Below are 10896 nucleotides of genomic sequence, written 5' to 3'. Positions count from 1 at the left end.
TCCCAACCCTGGCCCCATCTCCTGCAGCCAAGAGCCGCTCCATCGCCCTGCCTATGGACCTGGATGCCCACGTCAGCTCCCTGCTCAATAGCAGCTCCACCAGCACCGTGCAGAGGAACACGTCCAGCTACAAAACAGCCACGCGGACCTTCCCCCGCGTCTCCACCACCCCCAACCAGTGGGACTACAAGAATATCATAGAGAAGCTGCAGGTACGGGGCCGGGAGGCAGCGGTGGCATGGATCAGTGCAAGATAGCAAGAAAGCACTGGCGTTTGCAGGGGTCCCTGTCCCATGCTCGTATCTCCTAGGCATGCATTAGTCCTAAAGGTGTGTGCTGTGGCTTGTAGGACATCATCAACGCTCTGGAGGATCGCTTGAAACCACTGGTGGAAGCTGAGCTGTCTGTCCTGGTGGATGTCCTCCACCGGCCAGAGCTGCTTTTCATGGAGGGGACCGAGGCGTTTCAGCGATGCGAGAGCGGAGGTTTCCTGTCCAAGTGAGGATGCTTTGCAGTTGCCCCGGGATTGCTGGGAGTGCTGGGAAGGGCTGTTGACCTTCATCATTTGAGGGTTGTGCATCCTGGTGCGTGCCTGCAGCCTGGAGGGATGGTGGGGATGGTTCTCTCAGGGACCTCCTTGTCTCTCTCTGCTCTGCCAGGCTGGTGCAGCACACCAAGGACCTCATGGAGACGGAAGAGAAGCTGTGCATCAAGGTGCTGAGGACGCTGCAGCAGATGCTGGTGAAGAGGAACAAGTACGGCGAGAGGGTGAGCACCGTGGTCCCATGGCACGTCCCCAGCCCTGCTCCTCATCCGTGCAGCCCCTGCCACCTGCGCTGGCACTGCCCTTCCTGCTCCAGCCCACGGGTGCTCAGCCTCGTTCCGCATTAGTGGTGGCCCTGGTGTTGGGAGACTCATGACGTTTATTGGTCTTGGCAGGGCAACCTGCTACGGAAAATGCTCCTGAACAATTACCTGCAGAACAAGAAGTCCAGCTCCAAAGGGGAAATCGTGGATGGTGCTGGGGGAGGTGAGTGCCCCTCTCCTGCACCTTCCCTGTCTCTCTCTGCTGCTCACACACACCTTGAATGCCCAGCTCCCGAGCCATGATGGGGTCAGGTCTGTAGCCAGTTGCCATTCCCTCGCCTCCATGGGAAAAAAAAAGGTGTGGGGAGATGTCCCTGGCAGTGATTTACCTGTGCTCATTCCCCTGCACCACCGCAGCATCGCATCCATCTGTGTCCTCTCATGCAGGCCAAGACCAGGACTGGTCCGCTATCGCTGCTGTCCAGTGCCGGCTGGACCGAGAAGGGGCCACCAAGTTGGTGGCTGACCTCATCATGAACACCAAAAATGAGAAGATCTTCCAAGAGAGCATCCTGCTTGCCATCCGGCTGCTGGATGGAGGCAACACTGAGATCCAGGTGCTGAGCCCCAGCTGCGCGGTGGGCACCAGTCCCAGGGGGTTTGGGCAGCCATGGTTTGATGGGTGTGGTGTAACCCCCAACCCTCCCAGCACTTGGGAGACGTGGGTGCAGGGCAGTCCTCCATCCTGGGTTGGCCCCTGGGCAGGAGGCTTTGCCAAAATACTGTTTGCTTGCCTGTGTTTGCTGGCTGTCCAGAGGAGGAACTACAGAAATCTGTCTGGTTTGGGGTTTTCCAGCTCCGTGGCTGGATCGAGCTGGAGGGCTGGATGCTGCCGAGGGGGCAAGGTTGTTGGAGGTTGTTTCTGGAGTAATGCTGATGTCCTCGGTCGGATATTGCTAAAATGACTCAGGGCTGCAGCTCTTGGGTGATAACTCGTGGGTTATCTCGAATCCTTTATCACAGGGAAGCCAAAAAGTTGTACATGCAAAAACCAGGAGGGTTCCAGGGCTGGAGCTGCTGTAATTGCTGCTTGCTCTGTCCCTAACCCTGCTTAGGGCAAAGGAGAGCACAGCGGCAGGGGACGATGATCCATCCCTGTAAATCCAAGAGGACTGTGATGTCCAGGGCTGTTGCATGGAAATAAAACCTGCTCACCAGGTTATCTTGGACAAGGTCTTGAGTGCTGGAGGCTACTAAATCAGGGGGGCAGGCAGGGCCAGTTTGGACCCCGTGGTGGAGCACTGAACGACTGTCCTCCCTCCTCCCAGAAATCCTTTTACAACCTCATGACGAGCGACAAGAAGTCTGAGAAGTTCTTCAAAGTTTTGCACGACCGGATGAAGAAGGCGCAGCAAGAGACCAAATCTACGGTGTCTGTGAACATGAGTGACATCGGGAACAAACCTCGTGAGGACAAAGACGAGCCTGACCCTGGCACCAAAGGTATGGGGCCGTGTCCCCTTGGTAGGGCCAATGTCTGTCTCGTTGGATGGCCCGATGCTAACGAGGTTGGATTGCCCTCTAGGACGAGGAGACACCTTCCTGATGCCTGGCACCCCTTCCCGGTACCCGATAGCCATAGGGTTTCGGAAGGGCCATGACACTGGAGAGCAGGGCCAGAACAACGAAATGGGGGTGACGGTCCTGATCATGGAGCCTATCCTGCGATTCCTGCAGCTGCTCTGTGAGAACCACAACCGGGACCTGCAGGTTGGTTACGGGGGCTGCTAGGGTCTGGGGGTCCGGAGAGAGGCCATGGGACTGGGGTGTGGGAAGGCTGGGTTGTGCCCCAATTTGGGCCAAAAAGCCATTGCACTAGCCACTCTCTGCCTCAGTTTCCCCATCTGCAAATGTATGGTCCCTTACGGATAACTTCCAGGGTTGTGCAAGGAGTTGTTGGTGGCACGACTGTGTCCGTGGGACTGAGTGCTGCTCTCGGAGGTCTGTACGTTGCAGGGGTGGCCCCAGCCCAATTCTGCGTCGAACTGCAGCTGGAGGGGATGTCGGGAGGGGGATCAGGACTGCCCCCCCTGTCAGAGTGATGCCGCTCAGCCCCGTAACTGCCGGCTTTGCTCGACAGAACTTCCTCCGGTGCCAGAACAACAAGACCAACTACAACCTGGTGTGCGAGACCCTGCAGTTCCTCGACATCATGTGCGGCAGCACCACGGGGGGGCTGGGGCTGCTGGGCCTCTACATCAACGAGTACAACGTGGCCCTCATCACCCAGACCCTGGAGACTCTGACCGAGTACTGCCAAGGGCCCTGCCACGAGAACCAGGTCTGGGTCATTCCTGGTGTGCCTGGGGCATTTCACCGCTGATCGGGGATGCCCGAGGGAGGGTTTGGGGGGGATACGTGGGAAAGGGCCAGAGCGTGAACAGGAGCAGAACACGGGCAGCAGAGGATGCCAGGGTGCAGAGGGATGGTACGTAGGTGTTGAGCTAGATAATATGGTGATGCAATTGGGGGTTAAATAATAGAGTGGTGCAAAGAGTGCCCTTTTGAGGGAGAGAGGGGGTTTGGGGCTCCTGGGGTAGTCAGGCAGGGTCAGGGCTGTAGCAGGGCACCGTTTTGGACCTGGGCTGTGTTGGAGGGTGAAGCTGGGAGGACTGGCAGCATCTGCGGGATAACATGCAATGCGTTGCTCTCCCAGAGCTGCATCGTGACCCACGAGTCCAATGGGATCGACATCATCACAGCCCTCATCCTTAACGACATCAGTCCTCTCTGCAAGTACCGGATGGACCTGGTCCTGCAGCTGAAGGTAGGCAGAGCTTTGGGCTAGGATGGTGGGCACGCGTGTGTGCGTCACTGCGTGGGCTCGCTGGCCTGGGGGTGAGGTGGCTGCTGTATGTGTCAGGTCCTCGAGCGTGGGAGCATGTGGGCTTGGTGGGACAGGGCTGATGCATCTCCACCGTGTGAGACTCAGATGCCTCTAGCACGGGGGAGTTACAGTTGACCGGGGCACGGGGACATTTCTGCCCACTCCAAAGCCCTGGGCAGCAGCAGGGCACAGCTCCCCTCAGCAAGGGCTTCTCCTCTCCAGGACAATGCCTCCAAGCTCCTCTTGGCCCTCATGGAGAGCAGACACGACAGCGAAAACGCCGAACGGATCCTCATCAGCCTCCGCCCGCAGGAACTGGTAAGGGCTGACAGTGAAACACCCCCAGCCTTGCCCCACTGAGCCCCAGCCTCTCCCCAGCCCATTGCTGAACTTCTTCTGCCGATACAGTTTCTGGTTTGCAGTCCCATAACCATCTCATCTGCCATGCAGCTGCACGAGCATCCTTGCCATCCTAGAGCCATTCGTGGCAACGAGGCAAGGAGATGGGGAGAAGCTCACTGTCCCTCTCCTCCCTTCCAGGTCGACGTGATTAAGAAGGCCTATCTGCAGGAGGAGGAGTGTGAAAATGCCGAGGTTTCCCCCCGGGAAGTTGGCCACAACATTTATATACTGGCGCTGCAGGTAGTGAGCTGTGACAGCAGGGTCCCTGCCACGCTGGGCTCCCTGGTGCTGTGCTGGGCTCCCACCCACTGATTTGCACATTTTTCTCTATATTTATTTACATTACCTCTAGCCGGGCTGGCCTCCTTGGCAAGGCATGGCTGGGAAAAGTGCTTTTGGCTCCAGTGAAAAGCCAGCCCCAGGCTTGCCGGCCATCCCACTCCCCTGTGCACCCCGTGTCCCCCTCCCGTGCTCGCCAGCCTGCACTCACACCCGGCTATCGCTGTCCCTCTTCCAGCTGTCCCGGCACAACAAGTCCCTGCAGCAGCTCCTGAAGCCGGTGAAGCGAATCCAGGAGGAGGAGGAGGAGGGCATCTCATCCATGGTATGAAGAGACCTTGGGAACGGAGGCAGAGCCCCTCCAAGCCACCCTGACCCTGAGCGGGCACTGCAAAGATTCTCCTCACCCTTGCTGAGCCACCCTGGGTTTTGTTGGTTAAGATTTGATGGATTTTGGTATTTCCCAGGGAGACTAAAGAAAGAAAGACTTGTCGGTGCCCTTGTAGCCAAACCTACAAGCCCAAAGGCACGTGCACCAAGCTGCGGAGAGCTGTATTTGTGGGGCTCAGCCGTGGGGTGACATCCAGCTCGCTGCAGGCACAGGCTGGGGGCCCTGGTGGGGTCCTGCTGGTACCCGCTTTCCCCCCTCCCCTTCCCTTCAGAAAAGGAAGGGTTGAGTCCTTTGCTGTCATTTCTTGCCTATGTACCTTAGATCCCGAACGAGATTCAGCAGTAATATGATTTCCCTGGGGTTCTGTGGGCATTGATTTGTAATTTGTGGATTAGCAGGGTTTGGATGTAATTATAGCAGGGAATTGAATGTCTGTCACCTCAGGGAGGGCTTGTACCCCTTTAGGAAGCTTTAATTCATTTGCTTTTCCCTGAAACCTCATCAGCTTTGGTAGATTTTGAAGAACGCTGTTGTCAGTGCAGAATTAGACCCGACTCTCCCGGCTGAGGCCACTCTCATCCTCTCTCCCTCTCCCCGCATCCCAGCTCAGCCTAAACAACAAGCAGCTGACGCAGATGCTGAAGTCGACGGCCCCGGTTCAGGAAGAAGAGGAGGACCCACTGGCGTATTACGAGAAACACACATCCCAAATTGAGGCAAGACCTGTTAGCTCTTGGGTTGCCAGTACGTACATGGTCAGTGAATCCCACGTCTGCTCCAGCTGCCTCGTGCCCGGTTATTTTGCCCTAGGAGCCTTCCCATCCCTGTGCTGGCAAGAAGCAGATGGGTCTTCTGCTGTGCAGAGAGCTGGAGGTGTTAGCAGAGCCCATGAGGAGCTGAGGGAGGGATTTGCCCCCCAGACCCTTCCTTTTTCTCCCAGCAGCAGCAGGGATGCAGCCAATTTGGTAGCCCCATCCTTGCTTGTCGGCATGGGTCTCCTCGCAGATGGGCCGGCAGGGGTTCACGTGCTCTCAGCTTTCCTCCAGCACAGCCAGGGCTGCCTTTGCTGGGTCGATTTGTAGCGTTATAAAGGAGTGCTTGGTGATATTCGGATCCCAGGGGAGTGGGAGGGAGGAGGAGGAGGCACAGCTGGGTCTAGGAAAGAGGAAACCAAAGGATGGCAGGACCTGACGGCACCCCCCTCCTTCGCCCTGCTTCCTGCAGATTGTGCGCCTGGACCGAAGCATGGAGCAGATAATCTTCCCGGTACCTGGCATCTGTGAATTCCTCACCAAGGAGACCAAGTACCGTCTCTTCACCACCACAGAGCAGGACGAGCAGGGCAGCAAAGTCAGTGATTTCTTCGACCAGTCATCCTTCCTCCACAACGAGATGGAATGGCAGAAGAAACTGCGCAGTAAGAGCAAAGCAGACCTTGCCTTCGGGCTCCTCCCGGCCAGCACAGGCAGTTCAGATAGCTCCTGTTGGGCTGCAAGCCCTGGCACCAGCCTGGAAATCACATCCCTGAGCTCCTCCTGCCCTTTGCTCTGTCGAGCCCCACACACTCGGCAGGTCGCAGGGAGTGGAGGTTAATCAAGGTCCCAGGGATGTATTTCCTCCAAGCGCAGTTCCTCGGCAGTCTGAAATGCATCTTACAGCACAGTCCCTGGGATTACACCTGCAGGTGTTTTCCCCTGGAAAGCCCTCTCTTTGTTTGTTTTCGGTTGCCTTTTCCTAAGCCAGGATCTAGCAGCTACATCCAGGAAATAAAACTTGTTTCTCTGCAGCCTGCAGCCCTGCTTTCAGAGCTGCATCACGACAGAAATCCTGGCGTAAAATGACAGGAGCCCAATAAAGAGCTGCGCTACAAATACTGCGATGCAGCTCAGGGAGTAGTGTAGCAGCTCTGAAAACACTTGCAGATCCAGTCAAAACGGTCTTAGGAATTCTTTTTAAGTTTTGGTCATGGATGGGAAATTGCTGGCTGGGTCCGAGCACCGGCACTGAAAACACAAAGACGGTGTTGTTTTGAAGGACGTGAGCGGTGAGGCTGGAGGAGGTTGGGAGATGGGGAGGAGGGTGAGGAGGAGAACGGAGCTGATCTGATTCCAAGGTGCCAGAGCAGGTCAAAGGGATGAGAAGCCAAGAAATGTGAACAGTACCATTTTGAACTTGCACTCCTATTTCAGCAGATGAGGAGGGAGCTTTTGTTAATGTTTTGAAGGAAGTGGGAGGCAAAGGTCTCTCCGGGCCCGCTAGCTATACTGACCTGAACCCTTCGGGTGTCTGGGAGGACAAAGCTTTCCCAGTTGGCACAAGGTTGGCTGAGATTTGTGTGTCTGCCTCCTCTCCCTCCAGGCATGCCGCTGATGTACTGGTTCTCCCGCAGAATGACGCTCTGGGGAAGCATTTCCTTCAACCTGGCTGTCTTCATCAACATAATCATTGCTTTCTTCTACCCCTATGTTGAAGCCACTTCCATGGGTAAGTGCCCCAGCATCTGTGGCTCCTCGAGGTGGAAGAAAAAGGGGACCTTCATGGGCAGAAAAAGTGGTCCCCTTACCTGTACTCCCCCCACCCTCAGTCTCCTTTGGACTCCTAAAGCCCCAAGTCCTTTCTGCTGGTCAAAGGGAGGGATTGAGTATAGAGATTTCAGTTGCCAGCCCTCCCACTGCTTCCTTCTTAAGGAAAAGTCTCTTCTCCTAGGGCTGCGCTTTCCCTGGTAGTAAAATGGGGGAAGCAATGACAGAATACGAACCTGCTGTCAGGCAAAGCCTCCATCGTTTACAGTGGTTTTGAGATCTCGGACAAAAAAATGTTAGAAGAATGTATCAGTAAGAACCATCTTAGTCAATACTAGTCTTGGCAGACAAGCATAATTTCTCTCTTTGTTCCCTCTGATAATCAGCACATTAGTTTTTCTGGACGGCAGCACAGTGCCCGATTGGCAGCATACATTTAATTTCATGCCATTTAATTGCTGTGGGTCTTCTCTGCCCAGGAGTGCTGGATTCCCCACTGATCTGGCTGCTTTTCTGGATTCTGATCTGCTTCTCCATCATGGCCTTGTTCACTAAGCGCTACGGTGTCAGACCGCTCCTCGTGGCACTGATCTTGCGATCGATTTATTACTTGGGGATTGGACTCACTCTGAACATACTGGGAGCTCTCAATGTAAGTTCTCCATGTCCTGAAAAAATAGCGTAGCAGCCCACGACACAGAAAGCTCCTCCGCATTCATAAAGTGCAGCAAACCCCACTCCCTCCCATTTCTGGTTGTTCCCCAGTTGACCAACAAGATTGTGTTTGTGGTGAGCTTCGTGGGCAATCGTGGGACCTTCATCCGAGGCTACAAGGCCATGATCATGGATGTGGAATTTCTTTACCATGTTGGCTACATCCTGACGAGCGTCTTGGGACTCTTTGTGCACGAGCTCTTCTACAGCATCCTGGTACAATAAGTGCAGATGTTTGGGGCACAGAGGTAGCCTGTCTGCCCCCATTAGAAGCTAGAAGGTTCCTGTGACACCTTCCAGGGGCTGATTGATAACAGCAGTGAGAACAATTCACTGTGCTCTAATCTTTGCGTAGGCTGATCTTTCTGCCTTCCGACAGCATCTCTTACTGTCTCTCTCCTGGTCTTTTGCTAGCTCTCTCTTTCTAATCTCTACTGTGTGCTTTAGCTGGGTCAGCTGGGAGACAATGTGAGCTGGGGAGGGCAGAGGCAGGGTGCATGTGTCCTATTCTTGGCTCTCCTGCTGTGCATAAGTCACTTCATTCTTCTCTGCTTCCTTATAGTAAGCTGGAAAGCTTAAATGCCTTATGTGAAAGTTAGTCAAGGTCTGCTGAGTGATCCAAGATCTCGGGATAAAAGGGCATATAGGTAGGCCAGGCATTATCAAGAAAAACACCCCGCGGCATCGCTTTGCTCCTGGGTCCTTTCAGCTGTTTGACCTGATCTACCGCGAGGAGACTTTGTTTAACGTCATCAAAAGCGTGACACGGAACGGACGCTCCATCCTGCTGACAGCCCTCCTGGCTCTCATCCTCGTCTACCTCTTCTCCATCGTGGGCTTCTTGTTCCTGAAGGATGACTTCATCCTGGAGGTGGACCGGCTGCCGGACAGCAAAGCCAAAGGTTGTTCAGCCCTTGCCCTCGCTGGCTGCGGTTGCTTGGGCTAGAGAGGGGCCAGGCAGAGCGTGGGTCCCCTTCTGCAGCTGGACCGTTGCATGAGACCCTGCGCCCTCCCTGCAGCAAAAGCACACACGTGTTCGTGTGTGCACGTGGCGTGGGTTTTAGACCCTTGGCGCAAACCCCTGGTAGCACGGGGTTTGGGGTTGGCAGAGAAGACAGCTGCCTGTGCCGACTTAGGGACCTGGTGCTGCTGAGAGCAGGGGTTTGGGGTTAGGAGTGATTGCAGGGAAGGGGGTGGGCAGCTACAAATGAAGTTTTAGCACTGTAGAGGTCTTACTGAAACGTGAGGGAAAAAAAAAATCACAGCCTAGAAGAGGCTAGGAGAATATGAAGCAATTTTTTTTTTCAAGAAGCTTGAAAGCTACAAGAAGAGGGAGTTGAAAAGCACCCCTGACAGCAGTGAAGAGCTTTACTAAGGCAAGCTGATGCTCTGACAAGGCTGCGGTCTCTTGTACTTGCAGATGACCCCTTGGGGATGCAAAGGAACATGGAGACCTTCATGGAGTCCTGCAGCGGTGACAAAATTAGCTGCTCTGCTGTGCCCACTGCCTTGGAAGGTAAGTGAGCTCATTAGAAAGGTCAGTGCTCTCAGCGGCAGAGTAGCTTGGCTGCCTGGTTTGTCTGCGAGCTCAGGAAAAAATCCTACAGGAACTTTTCAAAGATGGAAACAAACTACCCACTTTCTGGCACATATTAGGCAAGAGGCCGGCAAATTTTGCACTGACCCTGGCGTAAAAATGTTGAAGTAGATTCAATTTAGTCAAAAAGAAAGTGGGAGCCAAACACCTCCACCGCAAGAAGCAAGCTGGAGGAGCTGCTGGGAAGTTGCTGGTTGGGAGATCCACAACGAGCACCTGCTCCCTGGAGCTTTGCCACTGCATCACTGCAGCAAGTCATCCTCATTGCTCTGGATTCTTTGTAATGGTCTGGTACTTCTGCCCTGTCAATGCTCTGGGTTTTTGCTTTTATTTCCCGCTCTGGTCCTCTAGAAACAGACGCTGACCAGTGGGAACGCGCCTGCGACACGCTGCTCATGTGCATCGTCACTGTCCTGAACCACGGCCTGAGGAACGGAGGGGGTGTGGGTGACATTCTGCGGAAGCCGTCGAAGGATGTGAGTTTGGGCAGCACCTGGGACCCCTTTCTTCTGCTAAGTCCCGCTGCCTTTACCGCTGTGCAGCTGCCCTCCCTCCCTGGGAACTGTGACACTTCCAGCTCTATCCCACGGTGGCCTCCAGTGCTTTCCCCCCTCTCTTCCCCTACCACATCCCTGTTGTTCCTCCACACCTGGTACCCTCAGCCCATGGCCTGTGTAACGAGGTAGCACGGTTGGAGTGGCTAGAGGAGAGGTGTGCAAGAGACACATTTTTCCCTTTTGTCCCATTACAGGAGTCCTTATTTCCTGCTCGAGTTGTCTACGACCTCCTCTTCTTCTTTATTGTCATTATTATCGTCCTGAACCTCATCTTTGGGGTCATTATTGACACTTTTGCTGATCTGAGGAGCGAGAAGCAAAAGAAGGAGGAGATACTGAAGACCACCTGTTTCATATGTGGTGAGTGCTGGGACCTCCATCTGTAGGAATCGCCCCAAAGCTCTTCCTCTCTTCTAAGCGAGAGGGAAGTAAAGAAGTTTCAGGTGGTTGCTGTGAACCAAATGAAAACCAGAAAAACAAATCTGTTCAGCGATGGGTCACTGCGGTGTGAGGAGGCTTAGACAAGGACACAAACTGAGAGGGGAAATTATCTGTATTCTTCCTCGCCTTCTGTTAATGAGGTGTTAAACTAAACGCCACATTGTGGAGTTCTTGTTGCTGCGCATCCATTGCTCCTGAGACCATCACTTAGCTAGTGGAAAAAAAAAAAGCACCACATTACTAAGGAAATAAAATACAGAAAATGTTCTGGAATGCTTTCAGCCATAGGAAGGCATCCA

General features: G+C 54.4%; 1 protein-coding gene across 1 annotated transcript in view; it reads left to right on the top strand.

Annotated features, from left to right (window-relative positions):
* ITPR3 (inositol 1,4,5-trisphosphate receptor, type 3) overlaps nt 1–10896 on the top strand; it is a gene marked incomplete at its 5' end in the record, with an annotated part of 30424 nt that overhangs the window by 17335 nt on the left and 2193 nt on the right. Inside the window, 21 exons of the mRNA XM_009708002.1 lie at nt 28–212; nt 350–498; nt 660–768; nt 940–1030; nt 1255–1424; nt 2136–2310; nt 2393–2577; nt 2948–3148; nt 3524–3634; nt 3917–4012; nt 4235–4336; nt 4614–4700; nt 5372–5482; nt 5991–6183; nt 7125–7250; nt 7768–7940; nt 8054–8218; nt 8712–8904; nt 9423–9518; nt 9951–10075; nt 10351–10516. Coding sequence (XP_009706304.1) covers nt 28–212; nt 350–498; nt 660–768; nt 940–1030; nt 1255–1424; nt 2136–2310; nt 2393–2577; nt 2948–3148; nt 3524–3634; nt 3917–4012; nt 4235–4336; nt 4614–4700; nt 5372–5482; nt 5991–6183; nt 7125–7250; nt 7768–7940; nt 8054–8218; nt 8712–8904; nt 9423–9518; nt 9951–10075; nt 10351–10516 — 3009 coding nt within the window. The remainder of the gene's footprint in view (nt 1–27; nt 213–349; nt 499–659; nt 769–939; nt 1031–1254; nt 1425–2135; nt 2311–2392; nt 2578–2947; nt 3149–3523; nt 3635–3916; nt 4013–4234; nt 4337–4613; nt 4701–5371; nt 5483–5990; nt 6184–7124; nt 7251–7767; nt 7941–8053; nt 8219–8711; nt 8905–9422; nt 9519–9950; nt 10076–10350; nt 10517–10896) is intronic.

This window comes from Cariama cristata, unplaced genomic scaffold (assembly GCF_000690535.1).
Source record: "Cariama cristata isolate BGI_N322 unplaced genomic scaffold, ASM69053v1 scaffold23009, whole genome shotgun sequence".
NCBI lineage: Eukaryota > Metazoa > Chordata > Aves > Cariamiformes > Cariamidae > Cariama > Cariama cristata.
The sequence above is the reverse complement of the archived record's forward strand: the minus strand, read 5'-3'. Positions and strand labels throughout refer to the sequence as shown.